The sequence below is a fragment of the Mus musculus genome, chromosome 9 (genome assembly GCF_000001635.26).
Source record: "Mus musculus strain C57BL/6J chromosome 9, GRCm38.p6 C57BL/6J".
Lineage (NCBI taxonomy): Eukaryota > Metazoa > Chordata > Mammalia > Rodentia > Muridae > Mus > Mus musculus.
Window position 1 is genome coordinate 103,478,787 of NC_000075.6, and position 22,396 is coordinate 103,501,182.

The following is a 22,396-nucleotide window of genomic DNA, read 5'->3' on the forward strand; positions in this document are numbered from 1 at the left end:
TTGTGGGTGGTGCCATCTCTGGGCTGGTGGTCTTGGTTAAGAGAGCAGGCTGAGAAAGCCAGGGGAAGCAAGCCAGTAAAGAACGTCCCTCCATGCCTCTGCATCAGCTCCTGCTTCCTGGCCTGCTTGAGTTCCAGTCCTGACTTTCTTGGTGATGAACAGCAGTATGGAAGTATAAGCTGAATAAACCCTTTCCTCCCCAACTTGCTTCTTGGTCATGATGTTTGTGCAGGAATAGAAACCCTGACAATCCCGTATACCCATTTTATCTGGATATAGAAGCACCCCTCCATTTATTTAGTAGTTATGTAAACTAGCACATCCACTCAATGGTATTGGGTTCTTTGATGGCTTGAAAACCATCAAAGTGACAGAGGCAACCCCAGATAGCAGGACAAGTGTAACTCTGAGGAAAGAAAATCCAGGGTCAGATATCTGCTGCATCTTGCCAATATAGTGGTTCTTAACCTTCCTAACACTGCGACCCTTTAGTACAGTTCCTCATGTTGTGGTGACCCCCTAGCCATAAAATTATTGCTACTTCCTAACTGTACTCTTGCTACTGTTATGACTCATAATGTAGACATCTGATATGCAGGATATCTGCATGTGACTCCCAAAGGGGCTGAGACCCACAGGTTGAGAACAGCTGCTCAATTAGCTGGTGAACTGGGGGACCTTGTGTTTCTCATCTGAAAACTGTATGTGGTGAGAGATTGGTTACAGAACATTGTTGGAAATTTTTTTTGGGGGGGTTGCATTATGCCTAGGGGGTCCTGGCTCCTGGTCAGCCTTAGTGAATGGCAGCCAGTGTTAACACTAGACCATCAGTTTTGGTATGGAAGAGATCTACTTCCCTGGCCTCTGATCACCCACCATCTTTGCTGCTACCTTCACCATCCCCTCTCAGACCTCTAGCAAGCCTCTAGACACAGCTGGGGGACTTACCTGCTGGTAGCTGCTGGCCCAGGAGGCGCGGAGGGCATCCCAGCCTCCAGAGCTCTTGGCCTTGCTCTCCAGGTGAGCCCGCAGTTGTGTTTCCAGTTCCTGGCTGACTTGCTCCAGAGCATGCACCTTGGTCATATATTCCACTAGGCAGCCCCCCAGGTCCTCAACAGTAGTGTGATCCCTTTCTGGGCCCGGAGCAGGCACGTTGGCAAGGCCTGAACTCCGCAGGCCCTGTAGAAAGACACTGCTGATGCCCAGGGCCCGGCGGGTCACTCGGGCACCGAGACCACCTATGCCACCACTGGGTGCGACTCCTACATAGACCCCAGGGGCACGGACGAGGCTACCCACAGCACTGGTCCTGGATGCTGGGGGGCTATCCAGGGAGGATGGAGAGTGTGTTCCCCTGAGGGATGACACCCTGTGCCTCTGCACGGGCATGCTGGAGTTGGTTCCCGAGGGCAAGTCCGCTGCCACTCTCCTCTTGCTCATCCTCTCTGCCTCTGTGGTGCCTGGCAGGTTTACAGGGTCCAGGGGCTTTTGGTTGCCAGCCCCAGCCTGGTCATGGGCCTCTCTGGAAGCTTCCCTGTCCCGTGTTCTTTGTCTACTGCCTTCCATGAGCTTCGGGCATTCATTGAGCTGGAAGAGAACCGCCCCACCAGCCTGTGAGAGGCACACAGGCATTCTCTGTTGCTGGGTCATGTGCCCAGCCGTCCAGACTTTTCTGGGGTGGGGGTGGGGGTGGGGGTGGGGTGTAGCAGTGCAGCCTGTGGGAATGGATCATCTAGATTTGCCTATTTCTTTTTAGAAATGGTCTCTAATGTAGATAAGCCTCAAAATCCTTATGCAGCCAGGATGACTTTAAATTTTTGATTCTTCTGCCTCCAATTCCTGCAATAGAATCCAGGGTCTCATGCATACTATGAACCCCAGTCCATGGCTTTTATTATGTCACTACCACAGAGAGGGCCAGGCAGGCAACAAACTGTCCCTACTTCACTGGTGAGCAAACAGGCTACAGAACCTTAGATGACACGTGTTCTGATATCCATATCTCACACTACAAGCTGGGACTCCGTGTAAGGGCCTCTGGGCTAATTACAGAGGATGTCCGCATCTCTTTGTGTATGCATGTGTGCAGGTGTGTGCGCGCACAAAGGAGCCAGCCATGGAGGAAGGCAGCCCCACAGGCCCAAGGGAAACAAAGCAAGCCTGGTCATGCTTTCTTCCTTCAGGTCCAGTAGCCATTCCAGGCCCCTTCCAGCTCCGTCCTCCCCTCCCCCTCATGTCTGCCCTCTGACACTCTGCTTGTCAGCAGCTGGCCGTTGGCCATGTTTCTTCTCCTCTAGACCTTGTGGTACATGCTGCTTGATTGCTAACTCTGACACAGCCAGCAGACGTTTTAGGACCTGAGCTGCAGGGCAGCTGTTAGGCTCTGGTCTCCCTTCCACCTCTGTCACACCCTTTAATAAAACCAAGAAGGGAGAACAACAAAGGGATTTCTGGAAAGTACCCAGGGGTGCTCCAAGTTTGGGTTTTTTCAGCACCTCAGGTTTTTCTTTTCTTTTTATTTTATGTACATTGGTGATCTGACTGCATGCATATCTGTGTGAGGGTGTCAGATCCCCTGGAACAGGAGTTACAGATGGTTGTGAGTAGGCACCTCAGGTTTTAATCCTGGCCTTTGGCATCTTCCAAGTCACACTGTCAATGGTTATATCCCAATCACTTTGGGGGGCTAGAATGGTCCCTTCAGCCTGAGCATGACATAGCCCTAAAACACCATGTGCTGAGTGAGGTTTTAGTGTATTGAAAGCATGCACCCCAAGTCCAGAGATGGACCTTGGATTCCTTGATCCTGTAATGTGAGAGTTGACTCCAGGCAAGAGAAGGCAACAGGAATCAATTTCTGGTGGGTACTGAGTATATCCAATTCTGAGCATAATTCCATTTTCTGATTTTTTTTTTCAGTTCAACTTTAGAACTCGGGAAAATAGACAGTTGACATGTACTGCTGTTTGGGGTGCATAATGTACAATTTCAGAAGGATTATCTCATAGGTACTATTATTTCCCTTTGTGATAAAAGACCCAGGGATCCCATGGCCAGAATGTACAGAGCTGAGAAAGCCTCTTTAATCCAGAATGTATAAGGTTGTCTCTGGGAGTTACCACTCACCAGGGTTACATGGCTGCTCATCTGCTAGAATTTTGTGTGCTTTTAGTTTCCATTCTTTATGAAAACTGCAACATTTCTCCTCCCGTTTTGTTTACTCGAGACAATGTAAGAGGGACTTTGTTACTTTTGTGTGTTTATGTGGAGACCGCAGATCAACTTTAGGGCCATCCTCAGGGGCTGTCGACCTTATTGAGACAGGGTCCCCTGTTGGTCTGGAACTCCCCAATTAGGCTAGACTTGTAGGTCAGTGAGCCTCAGGGATCTGCCTGGCTCTGCCTACCCAGTGCTAGACACAAGTGTCGCCACACCCAGGTTCTGTACATGGGTTCTGGGGATCGAATTTGGATCCTGATTGTAAGATACTTTACTAAGGTACCTCCCTACATCTCAGGCGACACAAGATTAAACATCGGTGTTGTTTATCTGATTAACAAATTAAGGAGCCAATTGAATCAAGTAAAGGCCAGTCAGTAGTTATAGGCTGTAGCTTACACAGATGGTGGCATTCTTCCTCTGCAGCTCCCATGATGCACTGGGGCTGGGTTATGGTAACTGCCTCCTAATCCAGGTGGTACTGCTGGGCTCCATGGAGCTGCATTTCAGTCGGTTCTGGGATGGATTATCCAAGGCCTAGTGCAGGGTTCAAGCTACTGATTATAAAGGTGCCATGAGTGTCTAGGCACTGTTACTGTGCAGGGCATAGTAATGACTAGTGGTTTTAGACACTCTCAGACCCAAAGACATTTACTTTAAATCTACCCAGTCCTCTGGAGCTGGGAACAGGCAAGGGGAGACACCTGGATGGACACCAATGTTTCAAAGACGTGAAAAGAGCAGACTCTCCCTTGGGAAACTCACCCTCTTGTTCTAAAAGATCTCACCAACCCTGTTTTCTCATCACACTGTAAAGTTCAATACAGTGTTCAATTAGATAAGTATACATGAAAACAAGATAGTTAGGGGTACCACTGAAGGGAGACTTAAAGGTTATTTTTTAAAATGAAAAGAATGCAAAATGTATTAGCGACTTGGTCCTCTGGGTAATAAAATAAGTTTATTTATATATACATGGTAGCTGAATTCTGTGGATACGGAAAAATAAGTCATACGTCCACAAATGTATATATATATAACATATGTATCTTTGATGACATATATTATATATAAATTTTACTTTACAAACATGTTTTCTTCAATACATACTCACACACATTGGTATATTCAACGCAGTAGCTAACAGAAATATTATGATAAGGTTAAGGTCAGACAGCAACATGTTAGAGAGCGAAATCTCGGCACAACATTTAACCTGCTTCTTTGTGGGTTGAAGTCTTTGAAGAGAGACAAGCAGACTCTAAGTAGGTCCATGTAACATTGAGAAACACACATTAGTTTTGAAGGCCGTCTTTCTTTTGGAAAAGGGGAATGGAAGAAGAGAGGCAGTCCTGATGAGAAAATCACAGCAACAACACAGACATGGAAATCAACAGACAAATTCAAGCTCCAATCTGATAAGAACATCTATATTCAAAATATACTATCAAACTATTATTTTCTTTTAGAGAAGGGGGGAGGGGTTGAAGTTAAATCCCTAGCCATGACAGGTTAGGAAAGTAACAGAGAAAAGCAATTGGCTCCAGAAACCCCTCTTGGGTCTCTGAGAGATCCTTGTTGGCCACGCTGGGTACAGTGTGGGCTGGGGAAGGCAGCTGGACCCGGACCCAGGGGAACAAGGGGGTTTGGGGGGGACAGGGGACAGCGAAAGCGGATGGCAAGTTTGTGGGCAGGTCTGCCGTGCTTCTGCCTGTAGACAGAATGGCACTTCTTTCAAGTGAGTCATTTGGCAATCTTTTATTTTTTTCTTTAAAGATTTAATGGGGGAAGGTTAAAAAAAATAGTTCTACACTGCAAGGCTTAATAGATAAACCTGTTTCTCATGGAGCACAATATCATTGCCTTTGGAGAAAGCAATACTGAATCCCAACCAACACTTGAACAGTGAAGGGCAAGGGCTGAGATCTGCATCTGTCCTCCAGGAAGAGAGGCAGGGCATCCAAGGGCAGGCAGGGATGTTAGAAGGGATGCTGAGAAGAGTTTCTAGGGACCACTTTCCTGCCAGACAAAGGCAGTCCTGTTTCTTCTAGCATGGTGGGAGCATCCTGTGGGGTCATAAAAGGGGGCTGGAGGCTCTTGATGGCCTCCACCGATCCTGTCAAACTCGACATTCAGTGATGCTACAGTGAGGCTCCAGGCTGGCACCGTTCCCTTCCGTTTTGCACACCACCTGCCTGTGTCCTCCACTGTGGTGCCCCTATCCCCACCACTAGGATACATACAAAAAGACAGGAGATGAGGGCACACTGAGTCCTGGGAACCAGAGCATCAAGACCACGCAGATGACCACTCACTTGGCCACACTAACGTTCAGCTTCCACGGGAGATTGGTCTCTTTCCTCATCTGCCCAGGGCTCCTGGAACCTCTACATGCCCAGAACAGTTAAGAGAAGCAATCAGTGCAACCGCTTTGCTTAGAAATACCTTTATTTTATAAAGCCATGGGTCATTCTGTAAATTTTTTTTTTTTTAAACCACACTTGTAAAAAAGATGTTGACAATTCTTAGGAAAAAAAGCTGAAAATGTCTCTTATTAAGTCAGGGTTACACAAAGGTTATATTTATAATATATATATTTGTATATTTATAATTTAGAGACAAAAATAGGGAGTGGCAAAGCGGAGGCTGCTGCATCTAGATCTCGGAAACTTGGTCGTTTCCCACGAACAGTGTTTCCTGGCAGAAGGGGTTCACGAGGACCATCCCAGTGTCTCGATAGTCGCCATTGGCTGGGGAGCGGGGCTCTGAGAGCTGGTCCTGAGGAGAGAGGGAGGAAGCTGGTGTGAGCTGGGGATGGAGAGAGGGGTGGCAGTCACACAAACTTGGCAGTCAGAAGGATGGAAAGTTCCAGGCTAGCCTGGGCTATATACAGTGTGAGATTGCCTCAACAAATCAAGCAACCAAGCACACAAGTACATACACGCCCCCCTCCCCCCAACCACATACATCACACATACCACATGTCACACAGAAATATCACATTCCCTCATACCTCCCCCCACGCTACATATCCCATCCCAGCCGACACAGACACAGACACACATACCCCTATCCCTAATTGCCTTAGTGTGCAACAGTTGATGTCCTGGGACTCCAGACTCGGCTTTCTGCTGCTTGCTCAGACACCCAGGCAAATTCAAAGCTTTTCCTTTCTAGATACACTGATAGGAGCCAGCTATCCTATAATCACCCCTCAGAGCCTGACAGGCCTAGAAGTCTTCAGAGCCAGTCTATCCTCCTCTTAAGAGCCCCCCAGAGTCTGGTGAGAATCATTCCCCCATTTCTTGTTGCAACACAAGCACCCATGTGGACCACAATAAGCTATGTGCTAAGTGAAACAACACCCCCCAAATCCTCAGCCTGTCTGCTAAGCCCCGAGGTGGAAAAAGGCTTTAGATAGGCACCCCAGATCCGCACAGAGGGGAATCAGAGTTTGACAGAGTTTCCTGCTCAGCTACCAGGGATTGCAAGCCCGTGTGGGCTACTAAGAGCCCTTCTCAGATCCAGGTATTAATTGAGTGAAAAGGCAGAACAAGCCAAAAGCCTGACTGAATGCCAAACAACCAATATCTCCAAACTTCCAGGTTGCTCCGAAGCCAGTGAACTCAACGCTGCAACACCTCTGTGTGTGCAGGCCTGGGCCTGACTTCCTCAGAAGTGCCTTCATTTTAAGAAGCCACAATTCATTCTCTGAAGTTTATTTTTAAACAAAACAGACAAAGGACAGTTCCTGAGGGGGGGAAGGGCTGGCTGCTTTATGGATAGTCGGGGAAGAAAGAGGAAACGACCCTGCCGATAAAATGTCTTTTCAGGAGACAGGCATTTCCCCCGAGGGCTTGTCTTTGGCCAAATCTCATCAGGAGAGTGCAGTAAGTCTGACCCTTCTAACTATGGAGAAGAGATTGAAGTCTTTCCTCTGAGCTGTGTGGGGTTTGCAGCTTGAAATCCGGCTCGTGTTGCTTCCCACTTTTAATGGGGCGAGCAAGTATGGACCAATGGTGAACCTGGGGTGTGTATGAAGCACAGCATGGAAAAAAAAAAAAGGTATCTGGGAAACAAGGACAGCAATGGGGTGGGGAGGGAGAGAGGGAGGGAGGGAGGAAAAGGAAACAAAAATAGAAAAGTGTCCAGGTACCCTGGGTACCGTGATCTGCTAGTACCCTTATCATCACAGACAGTAGAGGTGCCAGGCAGAGAGAGACTTTCTAAGGCACTGTATGTGGAAGCTTCTGGATGGGTAAGTGCGGCTCTGAGGAAGCAGCATATAGGACAGCGTGGTCATCCTGTGGGCAGGGTGGGCGGGGTGGGCGGTCTACAGGGCATGTATGTCCCTGGCACTTCCCATCCTGGCTCTGAGCTGCCCCCCATTCTGGCCTCACACAGCACCAGATCGGAGTGTTGCAAGAGATCACAGTCCCTTTTTTACAAGGACAGCAGAGCCAAGGGAGTAGACTGGCAGTGGGCACAGACTGAAGCCACCACTGGCTGGCTTTCTGCCATAGCTTTTGTGGTGCCTTCATTTCTTGAGACTGTGGCTAGTTGGCCCTTGTTACTGGAGCCCCCTGGCCTGGTGCTGATTGCAGATCAGGAGCTACCCTGACCCTTACCACCACGGTTCTGCATGGAGAACACCACGGTGCTCTGCAAGTGGGGGCTTTTCTATAGCATGGTTACGGGCTCTGCTCTTCAGGGTTCTCGTCCCCATTTTTAGAGAAAATCTAAGGCATTTATGCCTCACCACCCAGATTCAAGCCTTTCTCACGTTTTTCACTTAACTAGAAGAAGAATGTGTGCTGGCTTCCCCATCCATGAAACCTTCATGGAGCCTGTGTTGCTCCCTATGCTTTGGCTACGCTTTTGCTGAGTGGCTACTGTGTAGCAGCCTCTGAACTGGGGGATGAGTCATGGGGGTCTTTATTCCTGGCTCATTCATCTACTGCATGTCTGCTGCGGAGCACTGTGGGCCAGGCCAGACACAGCCCGTGGATACAGGGAACTGAGAAGTGAACTCACACAAGGCTCCTGCCCTCAGCAAGGAGAGGAAAAGAAATGTGTCCTGAGAGCAGCAGGCTGCAGTGCCTGGGGGTGAATGAGGAGGGTGGGTCTCTAATGGGCTGAGGGCAGTCCAGGAAGGGCTCCTTAGAGAGACCAGTAGGAAGTGATGGCCTAGGCACTAGGGGGAGAGGTCCAGTTAAGCTTAACAGCAAAGCTCTTGTGGGGGATGGGCTTTCTGTACAGAGCAAAGAGCCTAGAGCTGCCAGGGGAGCGTGGGGGTGGTCTGGGACTAGCTCATGAAGGGACCAGAAAGAGGAATTGTGTGTGTGTGTGTGTGTGTGTGTGTGTGTTGCAAGCGGTCGAGCTGGGTAGTGTGAGAAGTCAACCTTAGGTGTTGCTCCTTAGGAGTCAGCCTGAACCAGGTCCTCTCACTGGGAACTGGGGGCTTAGCTGATTGTACAAGGCTGGTTGGCCAGCAAGTCCTGGGAATTCTTCTGCCTCTGTTGCCCAAGTACTGGAAAGCTTGTGTACCATTATGCTTGGATTCTTACATGGATTCTGGGGATCTCTCTCTCTTCTCCCCTTCTCCCCTCTGCCTTCCTTTCTTCTCTCTCTCTCCTCCATTCTTTCCCCTCCTTCCCTCCTTTCATTTCTTATGGGTCTCATGTAGTCCAAGATGGCCTTGGACTCCCAAAGTAGCTAAGTAGCCTGGACTTCTGATCTTCCTACCTCTACTTCCCCAGTGCTGGGACCATAGCATCCTACATCTAACTTTAGCTTCTCTTTATGGTGCCCCAAGGATCCACTTGGGAGCTGGGGTCCATGGCCAATGGGGTCATGCTTTTGAGAGATCACCTGGCTCCTGTCCTGATGGGCTGACTGCAGGAGGTATGATAGAATGGGAGATCATTCCAGAGTCTAATGTAGCCATCAGAGCGTGAGGAGAGGGCAACATACTGGCACGAGAGTAGGCTAAGCCCATGCTTAGCAAGAACCAATAGAATCTGCCAACAGACTGGCTGAGAGCGTGCGAGGTGGACTCAGGGGACTACAGCAGTGTCATGAACACAACCTGGGACACCAGGTGAGCTTGGGACTGGGGCCGGGAGGGCATCAATGAATGGTTCCAGGTTGGGTCAATGAATCTGTTAGGTAGGGATGTGGCTGAGGGCGGGGGAGACATCAGAGCTGCAGACAGATATGGCAGGGTGGTGTAGCAGTTATGCCATACACCTGAGGGGAACACAAGAGGAGCTGTGAGTGGCTGAGCTGGGCACTCGGAGATGAGAGGTCCCACAGCACAGGACTCAATACTCTCGGCCTGAGAAAGAGCCGTGAGGAGTAGGGATGGCAAGCAAGAGGTAGGGAGAGCATGATGCAGAGTTAACATCAGGCTGGCAGTCACAGGGTAAATACCAGGATAGGAAAGCAGAAGATGCTAAGATGCTACGGCAGGTCTCCTTCACAGGTCACCTAAAACCTTTAAGGGACTAGATCAGCTGGGTTTGGACAAGGGAACAATGTAGCTACAGTCACAGTCATCAAAGCTCACCCTAGATGCCCTGGGAATGGAGGAACAGGGAAGGCAGCCTGCACCATCAGGGTTCACCGTCACAATAACTCAGCTCCCCCTCACCGCTCTCCTGGACCATCCCCTTCCTTTGGACCATCTGTCTTCCTTTGTGGGCACACCGAGTGAAGCCCCAGTAATCCCTGTGCTCTTGGGAAGGCTTCCTCCCCTGGGCCCACTGCACCTCATCTAGTACTATTTTTAATTCGGTTTGCTTTTGAGTGACACCAGGCTTCGTCTAGTCTCCGGGGCCACAGCTCAGAATTGGAAGTCTCCTGAGAGCAAGTTTTCCTCTTCGGTCCCCAGAGACTGCTTGCTACAAAACCAGTCCTCGATAAACATTTGTTACTTATTCCCAGATTGGAGAAGTTCTGAGAACAGCTTTCCCAACTCCAGTGTGCAGAAAGCACCTGGGTTGGTGGTGGTGGTAGTGGTGGGCTCTTTTCAGAATCAGACCCCAAGCTCAGTAGGGCTGGGGCAGGGGGAAGGAAGCCCCTGATCCAGTGAGCTCTGCAGAGGAGCAGGCCTCAGGCTGAGCTGCTACGTTGTTGCTGTTTCTGTGCAGGGCGGTTGTGGGGGGTGGGGGTTGGCAGTTACCTCTGAGGTCTCTAGGGACTGGATCTCCCTCGGGAGCTCCACCGCGTGTCTGTTGAAGTAGTCCATTGTGATGGCATTGTTCCAGTAGCTCAGGTTGTTCTCAGGGTTGGCCGTCTTCTTCTTCCTCCTCATGCAGCACACTGTCAACAGGACCGCTGTGGAGAGAGGCCCAGTCAGAGAGAGGCAGAGGGAGGAGACAAATGACTTAGTGTCAGAGGGGTGCAGAGGACATCCTGCCCCCAGACATCCTGCCCCCCAGCCTCCATGTTCATTTAGACTCATGTATCCCCAGGTTGGCTTCAAGCTCACTGTGTGACCAAGAACGGCCTTGAATTTCTGATCTACTGATTGCAGCTTCTGGGTCCTGGGATCACGGGTCTGTGGCACCACTCCTGGTTTCCGTGCTGGGGACTGAAACCAGGGATTTGTGCATTTAAGATAAGCACTCCGGTAACCGAGCTCCACGCTCCTCCCCCTCCCCCCATGTCAACCACTACCTTGATTTTGAGTACCTACTGTGTACTAGAAAAACTGTTAATAGTTATCAGTTTTCCTACCGGTCTATCCTACTGTGTGCTCTCAGAAGAGGCCAGGCTATTGATACACAGGTAATAAAAGGAATTGGGAGATGTCACTAGGGATGGCTATTCAGTGAGAGATGATGAGGGGACACGTGAAAGGCCACTTCAGTCACAAAGCTGGCATCCAGGGGAGGAGACAGCTCTGTGCAGGACAGGCAGCATGTTCCAGGATTGGAGAACAGCACCACAAAGGACCAACAGCACCTGTGGACAGCCCAGGTGTGTGTGAGAAAAGAAAGTGCAGTATGGCCGGGACAGTGGGCGGGAGGTAGGAGGGGAAGCCAGGAAGTGTTGAGAGGTATACCCCAGGGGTTTGTCGGAAGGGAGGCTACATGTGACTTGGTGGTATTTGTGGTTGCTACTGTGCTGTGCTTTAAGGATGCACCAAGAAAGGGCTTTGCTCATCTGCTGGGGACAAAGACCAGCATTTGTGTTCAGTGACTCAGACCATGGAGAGATCTCTGTTGAAGCAGGGGGTGACAGACATAGATGCATTAGACAAAAGCTCGAGGCTCAGTTAAAAAGATGTGACCAGCCAGTCATATAGGACTTGCAGTTCAGGGACATTATCCACTGATAGCTACAAATGTCCTTTTGACCTCGTGGAGTCACTATTAGAGTTCGTAATTTCCAGATAAGTCATTTTTATCAATAGGCTTAGGAGCAAAGCTGGATGTGTGGACTCCAAAGTTTCTGCTCTTTAACACCCAGGCTTCTGCCCAAGGGCAACACAAGGGCTCACCCTGTTGAGGTGACTGCAGCCTAGCTTTTCTGAGCCTGGCCCCTCACATTGTGTAACAGGTGACCCTGGTCTCTACAGTGTCTGAGTGCCTGAGAATGGGGGCCCAGGCTGCTCTGTTCAGAGGCCAACACCAGGGGGCAGCAGAGGGCCATCTCCCACAGAAGCAATCTGAGGACTTGACCACTACAGACTTGGTACTTAGGGTGTAGAAACTGGCACATTTATGAGCTGAGATCTTAGAGCCCAGGTTCCAGTCCCGAGGGGTCACTGGAACATTCTGTACGCCCCACTGGCTTTTCTGGAATGATCTCCAACCAAAGTCAGGAGGCAGCTTCTATTTGCAGTTTGCTTCATCTGCTCTGGCCAGAAAGAAAGGCTTCCAGGTTGCTAATCATGCCTCTAAGAGTAGCTTTTAAAAAGCCCTTGACACATGGAGGGGGCTGCTGAAGGGGATTTCGGGGACAGCTCGTGTCAGATTGTTCAAATTTTGTGGCTTCGTCTTTCCCTTCTTCTCACAGCCCAGGAAGGGGCAGAAAGGGCTGCGAAGCCCAAAGTGTAAATGGCATAGTTAGGGCATCCTTTCACCCTGCTCAGAGACACCATGTCTGTCACAGATGCCCTCTCTCCCTCCTCCCTGGTATCTTTATTCCTCAGAGCCACCAGACTCTGTCTCTGAAACATCAAGCGGGAAATGGCCAGGGCACGTGACGCCAGTAGAACCAGGTCTCTGAAGACACAGAAACACTTCAGAAGTGAGGAGGGGTGGGCGGTTCTTTAGCTTTGCTGATGTGGGAGTTGTCAGGGACAAGTGGTCACTTTTCACCTGCTGGCCTGTGAAGGTATCTGACAGCACATCACACACTTCACTGCCACAGACTTCAAACAGGGTGTCAGGGAGAAGGATGTCCTTAAAAGCCACGTCTCTGAGGGAGGGGGGTGGGGATCTGTGATTGGACCCACTGAATAGTTACAAACAAGCAAGTGAGATCAAAGAGACAGAGATGGTCTTAGAGACTGCCCGGTCATGAGGAAATGGTTGTAGAAGCTGGAATCGGAACCCAGGCATCAACACACTACTCACAAGGCCCGGGCAAGCTGCTTAACCTCTCGGCCTCTGTGCAGGCCAGACAAAATCCTGCATGCAGCAGAATTCTGCCCTGCTCCTCACTGCCTTTCCCACCTGTTAGTCTTAGTTTGCAAAGTAGGGAGTGGAAACCCTAGAGATGAGCTTCCCGAGGCCACTCTGCCAAGGCGTGCCTACTGCTATGTCCGAGTTCGTAATGCCCCTGACTGGAAGCCCGAGCCTGTGTAAGGTGCAGAAATCCTATGTAATGTGTGGGAGGCTCTGTGGCTTGAATCCACTTCTCTTGGGAACTTCCCAGCCTTTGCAGAAAGAGACTCTGGGCTCTGTGACTGTGACAGTCTCAAGGTTAATGCTCTAGTTGTGTTTAGAACTATAACTTCACTATTCTGACCTTTCGTCCAAGAGATAGGAGTCTAATATGCTCTCAGCGCAACATAGTTTACAGGCCTCTTCAACCGGCACAGCCACTGTGAGAGAAAGACATGAGTGTTCTTCCACCCACAGAAGTAACTGAAGGTCACTGAAGTTGATCAAGATCACCCCAGCTAATTACACCACCAGGACCACGGGTTGTGGTAATCTTCAAGTAGGTGTTGATTGTCTCCCGTTACTCTGAACACTAGAGGGAACACACAGTTCGGCCTTAGAAGCCCTCTGTCAGCTGCACGGTGAGTACAAGGTGTGAGCCACTTAACCATTTAGTTAAAGAATCAACCGCTCCATGTTTCCAAAGGCAACAGCCACTGAGACCCTATGAGGAATGAGTGGGGGGCTCCCTCTGTCCATAGTTCTAGAACAGCCCTGAGAGTTAAGCAAGCTCTCGTGGGTTTCCCAGTAACGAATCTTCTGTGACTTATCAGATGAGAGATAGATAGATAGAAGGATCACTGGTATGAAGCCGGAACCCTGCGTACTCTGTTCACTCGACAGGACTCCGTGGGCTCTGAGAAGTGATCAAAGCCCCACAGGTTCCCCCAGAAGATCCAACCTTTCCAAATACCTGCTGCATTGCCAACTGCCGGGCCAGAATCCACACGGGATGAGTGGCAGCCACCCCTCCTCTCTGCTGTCTCTTGAGCCCCTTCCCTGCGGCAAACCCTGATTGAAGACCCTCCATGCACTGGCTCTGATTTTCAAAGGTCTAGGGGGCAAGCATTGCAAGTGTGTGGAGATACGCTGCCGAAACCCTGCTGCCCCTTCAGATTTACCACCATCCCTGACACCTGCCCCAGGACGGACTACCGCAGGGCCGACAGAGCATGCACAGTCTCTTGGGATCCCTCTACAGCTCAAGGCTTCCACCAACCCAGCAGAAACACGCAGACGTTGTTCCACCTCCTTTATCTCCCATCTCCTTCTGTGTCTCAGGGCCTGCATGGCTGCGTAGGGCTTGCCTCGCTCACTCCAGCTCTCCCTGGGTGGTATTTTATAGTACAGCTGCCTGGCATGCCTGATTCCATCTTGGCATCTGCCCTTTGAAGGACCTGAACTCACACAGCAGACGTCTCTCTCATCCCAGAGAAGAGGAAGCGGAGGACCGCTGGCGAAGTTCACAGTCAAGGGCGGCCAGGGCTGGGTTGTGGGCAGGCGTGTTTGATTCCACAAGCTGGTTTTAGCACTTCAGGGCACTCCATAAAGGATTAAACTGACAGAAGACAGGGACTGGGTAGTTTTCAGCTCTTATGTCCTGGTTATAAGGCCACAACTAAGAGGGTTTAGTGCCCAGCTCCTCACCTTAGCATGTGGGGGTTAGAAGTCTAGCAGGGGGATACTACCTTACAGTCCAGAGATAGCTATAGTTTAGCTTGAGTGGGTCATGGCCAGAGTGACAATTTAAGGAGAGTCCTGCCTTCTCCCCACCACCTCCTCCCATTGGTCCATAATTCCAAAGAGACTACCCACCTAACTACACTTCCTTTTGCGACAATCTTTTTCTGCTTCATAGTAAGAACCAGTCTAACCCAGGTTTTCTTTCTTTTTTTTTTCCTGAATAATCACATCATTTATTTCTTTTTCTTTTTTTAAAATTACGTATTTTCCTCATTTACATTTCCAATGCTATCCCAAAAGTCCCCCATACCCTCCCACCCACCCACCCCCACTTTTTGGCCCTGGCGTTCCCCTGTACTGGGGCATATAAAGTTTGCAAGTCCAATGGGCCTCTCTTTCCAGTGATGGCCGACTAGGCCATCTTTTGATACATATGCAGCTAGAGTCAAGAGCTCCGGGGTACTGGTTAGTTCATAATGTTGTTCCACCTATAGGGTTGCAGATCCCTTTAGCTCCTTGGATACTTTCTCTAGCTCCTCCATTGGGGGCCCTGTGATCCATCCAATAGCTGACTGTGAGCATCCACTTCTGTGTTTGCTAGGCCCCGGCATAGTCTCACAAGAGACAGCTATATCTGGGTCCTTTCAGCAAAATCTTGCTAGTGTATGCAATTAACCCAGGTTTTCTTATGTGGTAATTAAAAAGCCATGTAAGTCCTACACACACACACACACATACACACACTCTGCATATACAGGCACATGTTTATGCTTGTATTCATGGTTAACATTCACTGGACAATGAGCAGAGCTAAGAATTATGGGTCCTAAAACACCCCTTGGAATATTGAATTAATGGTCCAGAGCCTGGAGAAAACCTTGCTCTGGGGCGAGTATCAAGGCCAGGGAGTGGCTCTCCTCTGTCCTATCAGGCTGAACTTGCACTGGTGATGCAGCACATCTGTCTCTGCTCTGGTTTCCTTATCTAACCCTCCCTAAAGCTCCATCTTCTCCCAGATGAGGCTGGGAGAAAACACCCCACAGTGTGAGACAGGCCAAGGGAGCTCAGCAGAGCCTCCACATGGTTCTGTGAAAACCCAGAGCACACACTGGTGAGTAATGACCACTGGCAGGCCCGAGGCTTAAGAGGAGGCAGCAGGACCTGTGCATCCTGATGGTGGCAGCAGAGACCAGCGCAGCAGCCACATGGCTCCTGGCCCTCGCTCCTAGTGGCCTGGAGCCAGTCAATTTTAGTTCTCTTCTGAAGCAGAGTTGGCAGCAAGTATCTGGCAGGGCTCAGGAGACTAACCACTCCTCAGCCCTTGTACACTGATGCCCTTCCAGCTATTGGGAGGGTTTGTGACGTGGAAGGCAGGTGAGCTGCTGACCCTCCATTGCTGTGCAGGCTTTGAGTTCAATATACTCCTCTCTCCCTCATTAGAACCAGGGGAATCATGAGCTGGAGAAAGCATAGCACGGGGCAAGCCTCTGCTGCTCTCTGAAACCTGGCTTCTCTCCCAGCCCCTTCGCCAGCGGTGATAAATTCTACACCTGCACTTTGGTACCAGTCTGTCTGCCTGGCAGAGGATGGAGAGTCTGCTGTAAGGTCTGCAGAGGTGCTCTGGGGTACACAGACAGCAGGGAAGGTTGAAACATGAGCCTTCGGACCTGGGAGAGCCCAGCTGGTCTGGTCATTAGATGGAGCAGGACTATGGAAACAGTCCAAACAACACCTAGGGTCCCGAGACCAGACTGATCTAAATACTGATTTAAGTATTTCCTGTATATTTAAGTATAATGGCCAAGGATGACCCATAGGGGCTATGTCTGTGACCAAGGACACAGATTTGATGTGGGGGTAGTCAGGACCCAGGTAGAAACATAAAGGAAGTGGACTCTGTTGTCCCCTTGGGCTATAAAAGGCCAGTGTGGACACAATTAGATCTTTAGAGAGAGTGTACTACCCCTGCCCCCCAGCACCTGAAGGCTCCTCTTACAGCTTCGACTTGTCCTTGGGGAGTAGTTCTAGGCTGTGTCTGCCCTGCCTTGACTGACGTCAGTTTTCTAACTCAACGGTGCGGGTGATGACCAGAGTCTCCTGACACCTCGGTACTGTGTGTCTATTTATGTGTTTATTTTCTTTAGCAAGTGTAGGAACAGAATGATAAGACAATCCTGGGATCCCAACTATAATCGAGGGCGTCCCAACTATAATCGAGGGCGACACGCATGGGAGATTAGAAAGCAGCTACTTCTCACGTGTGACTGTTAATAATTTGCTTACTAATACGTGCTAAGTTTTTTCAATCTCCTTCCTATTTCAGAAGCAGGGATCACAGCCTATGGTCCACTATGCACAGCTGAGATGGATGTACCTAGGAGAGGCACAGCCCCAGGGGGTTTGTCTCTGGATTGCTCCTTGATGTTGCGGTTCTTTCTGAATCTAGCAAGGTGTGAGTGGGTGTGGGGAGACCCTCTCTACCTATAGAGTCTGCTGTCATTGCTTCTTGAGAGACAGCCCACTCTACTGAGTAAGTTTCCTGCACATAAATATGAAGATGAACTTTTGTAAAATATCATTTAAATGGATTAATGATTTCATAGAATTCCTGATTTGATTTAAATAGTTTTAGGAAGTTACGGTAGTTGATAGAATGTTTAAGGAGATGGTTTAAGGTTAAGTTATGGCAGAGAGATATAATAAAGTTAGAATTAAGAATAGAACCTGCCTTCTCCTTGTAGAGTAGTGAGGGCTGCATAAGTTAGACAAGGAACACAGCAAGCTTTCCTGTGTCACAAGCATGTAGTGGTACTTGGAAGAGAAAAATAGGCTTGGGACAAGCTAATGATCAAAGAAAACATTCATTCTAGCCTGGCTCTGAGCTCCTGGATCTTGTGATCTAGGGATGCGGCCATAGGTTTTGTTTGCACCATGAAAAGACAGGGTTATGAGAAAGAGTAAATAAGTCTATTATGAGCATAAGAATATAGGATAGATGATTAGCCGAACAAGACTTTAAAAATAGTAAGACAGATGATCTGTCTCTTGGCAAATACAAATTGTCATCCGCTAAGCATAGGAAAACACTTGCTACTATAGACTGGCTTGCTTAAACTTTGCTAATCAATGACAAAAGAGTTATTGCTTTGGGGTTTCAATGAACTTGTGGGGAGATAGATAGATGAGAAATGTTTGAGTTTCAAGAAGAATACATAGCCAATAATCCTGCTGTAATGTCCTTTTGTGTAATGAATCTGTTCTTAAAGAATTATGTTATTGTGGTGGTTGTTTTTGGAGAATATGCAACTTGTGGCTATAAGGTAATCCTTTTCTTACACAGACAATTTTTGTCTTAGGTAGTAGGAGCTTTGCTCCATCCACCAAATGTGTGTGTAAAGTTGTTAGAGCTTGCTTCACCCACCAAGTGTGTGTGTGTATTCCCTCAGTGAAGTCTGCTGAATGATCAATTGATAACTCTATGCATCAAAGTCAGCTTTTGACCCATGGCCAACTCTATGCATTCCCTGAACTGGGTCCTGGAGTAGGAGTAGCCTTCTAGCCTCAACACAAGTTTTGTTGTTGTTGTTTTTCCCCAGCAAGCTGTGAGAGGGGATACTTGTAAAGAGGAGATGGGTGGAAAGCTGGCTGTGTTGAGGGCCTAAGCCTTCCCTGTGGCAAGAGGGAAGGGTGTTGTTGGCTTGGTTTCACAGCCTCCCCATGGGAAGGAAGCCTTGGGGTTTCATTTAAGACCAAGATGAACCCATAGGGTGATATGAAGCCTGTTTGTGAACAGAGCTGATGTCAGCACAGGTTCTGTTAGTGTGACTAAAGTGTTCCCCCACTTGGCACAGGTGGGCACGTGTGCAATGCTGTCCTCCTGGGGAACCAGGTGACCAATCAGAGGCCACAGATGTAGCGGGCTTGGGCAATACAGAAGAAGATGCTGAGGGTCATGGATAAGGCAAGGAAATTGCTCCCTGAGAGTCATTCCAGTGCCTCTGGGACTGTTAAGTGGACAGTAATGTGGTTTTGGAAGACATTACTCAGGACTTCTGGGTGCAAACGACAAGAAGGCAAACTTGAGGTCTTCAAGAGAGTGGGGAAGAACGCAAAAGGTCAGAGGACAGGCTGTGTGTGTGTGTGTGTGTGTGGAGGGGTGAGAAGCAGAGGTCAGAGGACAGGCTGTGTGTGTGTGTGTGTGTGTGGAGGGGTGAGAAGCAGAGGTCAGAGGACAGGCTGTGTGTGTGTGTGTGTGTGTGTGTGTGGAGGGGTGAGAAGCAGAGGTCAGAGGACAGGCTGTGTGTATGTGTGTGTGTGGAGGGGTGAGAAGCAGAGGTCAGAGGACAGGCTGTGTGTATGTGTGTGTGTGGAGGGGTGAGAAGCAGAGGTCAGAGGACAGGCTGTGTGTATGTGTGTGTGTGTGGAGGGGTGAGAAGCAGAGGTCAGAGGACAGGCTGTGTGTGTGTGTGTGTGGAGGGGTGAGAAGCAGAGGTCAGAGGACAGGCTGTGTGTGTGTGTGTGTGTGTGGAGGGGTGAGAAGCACAGGTGACACCTTTAATGGTAACCATTTGGGGTAGGGTGGAGCCGAGTCCAGCAAAGATCCTCTGAGAACAGAGTGTGACATAAGAAGACATAAAGGGGGGTTTTAAGGTTCTCAGAGGCCATGGTGGCAGGGTCTTGATGGGACCTGAGCATATCCTCTGACTCCTCTCTTTCAGAGGACAGGCTGCTGCAGAGAGGCGCTGGTTGCCATGGAATAGAGAATTGTAATAATCAGGTCCACAGTGCACAGAGCTCACATAACTATGGAGGTTAAAGCAGGCTGGGTGGTATCTGGATGGAGAAGAGCTAAAACCCACAGGACTCCAAGGCCTTAATTTAGCCTGTGCATTGAGACCTGTGCTTTAGCCAAAGCTGGTGGGACTTTCTGGCACACGGAAGCTTTATCCCTTCTTTCTTAGGTGAACGAGGAGAGACGTGGAAGGGAGGAGAAAAAAGAGACAAGACGGAGAAACAGCAGAGGATGGTGATGATTCTTCCAGCTATAGCCGGTAACTCTTCATGGTCAGCCACCACCCATGGTGTCTTGGTGCCTAATCAACAAAACTCCAAGCAGGAAGGTCTGCAGGTCTCCCTGCCACCTGAATCCTAGGCAAGCCACGTCTCTTAGCTCGTTTGGTGTTTCTTTCTATAACGCATGTGGCTGGCTTAAAGGTACCTGTGAAGTGTCACACACACCCCATCTCTTAAGCTCTAGGAATTATGGCTTTATGATCCACGGATATTTGAGCCATACCCAGGACCAGAGACCGGGATGGTCCGTGATTTCTGCCTTGCTATCTCTTTGTCAGTGGGGCTGCCTAACTCAAGGGCAAGAGAATGTGGAGGATGGGAAAGATGATGGAAGGAGAGGAGGGGAGAGAGCTGGGTACTCACAGCAGGAGGAGATGGGGACACTGATGGCCACGATGACCCAGGCAATATCCATCTTGCTCAAGCAGATGGTGGCTCTGTGCTGGGGTTTGTCCCCTTCAGCCACGTGGGAGATGTTGGCCACAGTCCCCGGCTTCCAGGTCCCAGCAGGGACCAGGCGGTTGAGGAAGTTGCCCGTGGCTGTGGACAGCACTGTGGAGAGAGGTCTGGGGCCCCTGTCGGTTGTCGTGGGGGAGGCCTCAGCCTCTTCCTCTGCTGGAGAAACAGTGCTTTCTGAGACCCCAGAGGGCCGGGTTGGGGCCTGAGGGGTTGCAGATGGTCCCTGAGGGATGCCCGGGGAAGGGGCTGAGACAGTGGCATCAAAGGCAGCCTGGGTGGGCCCTGTGGCAGCCGTGAAGACCCCGGAGCTGGCAGACGTGGGTCTGTCAGTGTCAGGTGTGACAGCAAGCCAAGAGTCACTGTGGCTGGCGCTGTCCTGCACGTCACCATGAGGGCTCTGAGAAGGCACTGGGGCAGGCTGTGTACTGGCAGGGGCACCTGTGGCTGCTGTGGCAGCTGGCTCCCCTCCTGGGCTGGTAAGGATGGGGCCACTCCCCTGGTTGGATCTGATAAAGCCTGGCTTGTCCTTTACAGGTACCAGGGAAGTTGTGGGGGGCACCCGTGAGGTGCTTCTGGGTGCTGTAGCTGGAGACACTGTCTGGGGCTGTGTCGAAGAGAAGTAGCCCCCGAGTGGGGTCCTGGGCGTGAGCGCGGAGGGGTCTGGCTCCGCAGACCCCGTAAAGTTACCCTTGTAGATTTGGAAGATCTTCCCCAGAGGACGCTTCGGCCCCAGATGTGCTGAGCTCTGGTTTCGTCCCCTCTGGCTTTCCTTCCTGGCCAAGTGGCCACCCGGTACGGGTGTGAGAGTGCGAGTCGAACCACCAGCCCCCTTCCTGGAAGAGCCCGGGGGTCTGGGGGGCCGACGAGTGGTGGCCCGTGGGGCCACTGTGGGGCGGCTGGTGGTTCCTGCTGGCTTTGTTGGCAGGGTAGTGGTGGGGGTAGCATCCCCTGGGGGGAGGCTCTCTGAGTGGGAGGGTGTGGTTGTCATGGCAGCTGGAGGGGACCCTGTGGGCAGAGGACTTTCGGGATGCGGGACGGCAGCTGTCCCCATCACTGTAGACGTGGTGTCTGTAGGAGGGTGCCCTTCTGGATGAGATACTGTAGTTTCCAGAGTAGCTGCAGCCTGTGATGAGGGTCCATCAGGTGTAGGATTCAGTGTCAGCACAGAGGAGAGTCTGGTAGGGCTGTGAGGTGCTGTCACCATGGTGCCTGGGGGGCTGCCTGAGGGGAGGGTCTGTAGAGATTCCCTGGGAGATGGTTCGTGGACAGCGAGTACCAGTGCTTTGGTCAGTGCCAAGGTCAGGAGAAAGCCTGGAGGAGGAGAGAGAGGAGAGAGGTGAGGAATAAGAGTGTTGCTCGCAGACAGATCTTTCTTACCCAGGACCTGGAGAAAGCTCCAGGGATGTAGGAAGGATACCTGGGGCTTTCCTTAGGCCACGCTGGCCCCCTGAGGCTCAAGAACCGCATGTGCACCTGCGGGAAGTCTATGAAGAAGCAGGATGCTACATATTAGGAAAGATAGCAGCATCAGGTGACTCAGCCCAGCCAATCCTATCCTTTCCCCAGTTACCTCAGTTACCCAGAATGCATCAGCCCTCTACCTCAGTGCATCACCTTGGGAATGGGAGGGGGAGCCTAGGACACTTGTTGCTTCTACGTCACCTGCAGCTGGGGAGTTTTCAAGGACCACAGGACCTGTGAGCCACTCAGAGCCAACCGAGGAAGGCTTCGGTGGTAGAGCTAAGAGCTCCTTTTCTTCTTTATTTACATTTTTTTTTTTTCGAGACAGGGTTTCTCTGTGTAGCCCTGGCTGTCCTGGAACTCACTCTGTAGACCAGGTTGGCCTCGAACTCAGAAATTCGCCTGCCTTTGCCTCCCAAGTGCTTAAGAGCTCCTTTTCTTGAACAGTAACAAAGTGCCAACGTTAGGCCCCTGCTCATTTAGACCGGCTTGCCCCATGCTTCTGTTCCTGGCACCCCAGAGCACCAACAGCTCTTGTGAGATCCATGGATGACCTTGAGGTAAGGCAGAGATGCCCTGGTGCCATAGGAGTGTGATGGGCAGAAGAGGGCACTGGTCTAGACAGGGCAAGCAGATCTAGCTTCCCTAGCATTGTAGTACAGTCTGGGATAGAAAACACTCATCAGTGAAGACCATTGGTTGCTGGAAGTTTGACAGCAAGTGCTGTCCCCGTTATTCCTTGTGTAGCTAAACTTGGGGAAAGTCACTGGTGCTACTTGGTCTTTCTGAGTAGGAAGAGCACTTCTGAATGATTTTCAAAAAAA

General features: G+C 50.3%; 2 protein-coding genes and 1 long non-coding RNA gene across 15 annotated transcripts in view; 1 reads left to right on the forward strand and 2 right to left on the reverse strand.

Moving 5' to 3' along the window:
* Bfsp2 (beaded filament structural protein 2, phakinin) overlaps positions 1 to 1,619 on the reverse strand; it is a 55,482-nt gene extending 53,863 nt beyond the window's left edge. The window contains exon 1 of one of the 2 annotated variants that reach the window (NM_001002896.3): positions 949 to 1,462. In NM_001002896.3, the coding sequence (NP_001002896.1) occupies positions 949 to 1,440 (492 nt within the window). In that variant the 5' untranslated portion in view covers positions 1,441 to 1,462. Of the gene's footprint in view, positions 1 to 948 lie in introns of both variants that reach the window. The other variant, XM_030243997.1, reaches the window with a different exon arrangement.
* Gm16252 overlaps positions 1 to 22,396 on the forward strand; it is a 31,309-nt gene that overhangs the window by 6,738 nt on the left and 2,175 nt on the right. Inside the window, exons 1-5 of one of the 3 annotated variants that reach the window (XR_003948082.1) lie at positions 6,942 to 7,284; positions 13,314 to 13,477; positions 13,740 to 17,109; positions 19,541 to 19,630; positions 22,020 to 22,132. This is a non-coding gene — a long non-coding RNA (predicted gene 16252). Of the gene's footprint in view, positions 1 to 6,941; positions 7,285 to 13,313; positions 13,489 to 13,739; positions 17,110 to 19,540; positions 19,631 to 22,019; positions 22,133 to 22,396 lie in introns of those variants that run through there. The other 2 variants (XR_003948084.1, XR_003948081.1) reach the window with 2 other exon arrangements.
* Tmem108 (transmembrane protein 108) overlaps positions 4,150 to 22,396 on the reverse strand; it is a 278,965-nt gene continuing 260,718 nt past the window's right edge. For 8 of the 10 annotated variants that reach the window (XM_006511868.4, XM_006511864.4, XM_006511863.4 and 5 more), the window contains 3 exons: positions 20,016 to 21,422; positions 10,403 to 10,557; positions 4,159 to 5,997 (listed from right to left, as the gene is read on the reverse strand). In XM_006511868.4, coding sequence (XP_006511931.1) covers positions 5,875 to 5,997; positions 10,403 to 10,557; positions 20,016 to 21,422 — 1,685 coding nt within the window. In that variant the 3' untranslated portion in view covers positions 4,159 to 5,874. Of the gene's footprint in view, positions 5,998 to 10,402; positions 10,558 to 20,015; positions 21,423 to 22,396 lie in introns of all 10 variants that reach the window. The other 2 variants (NM_178638.4, NM_001359465.1) reach the window with 1 other exon arrangement.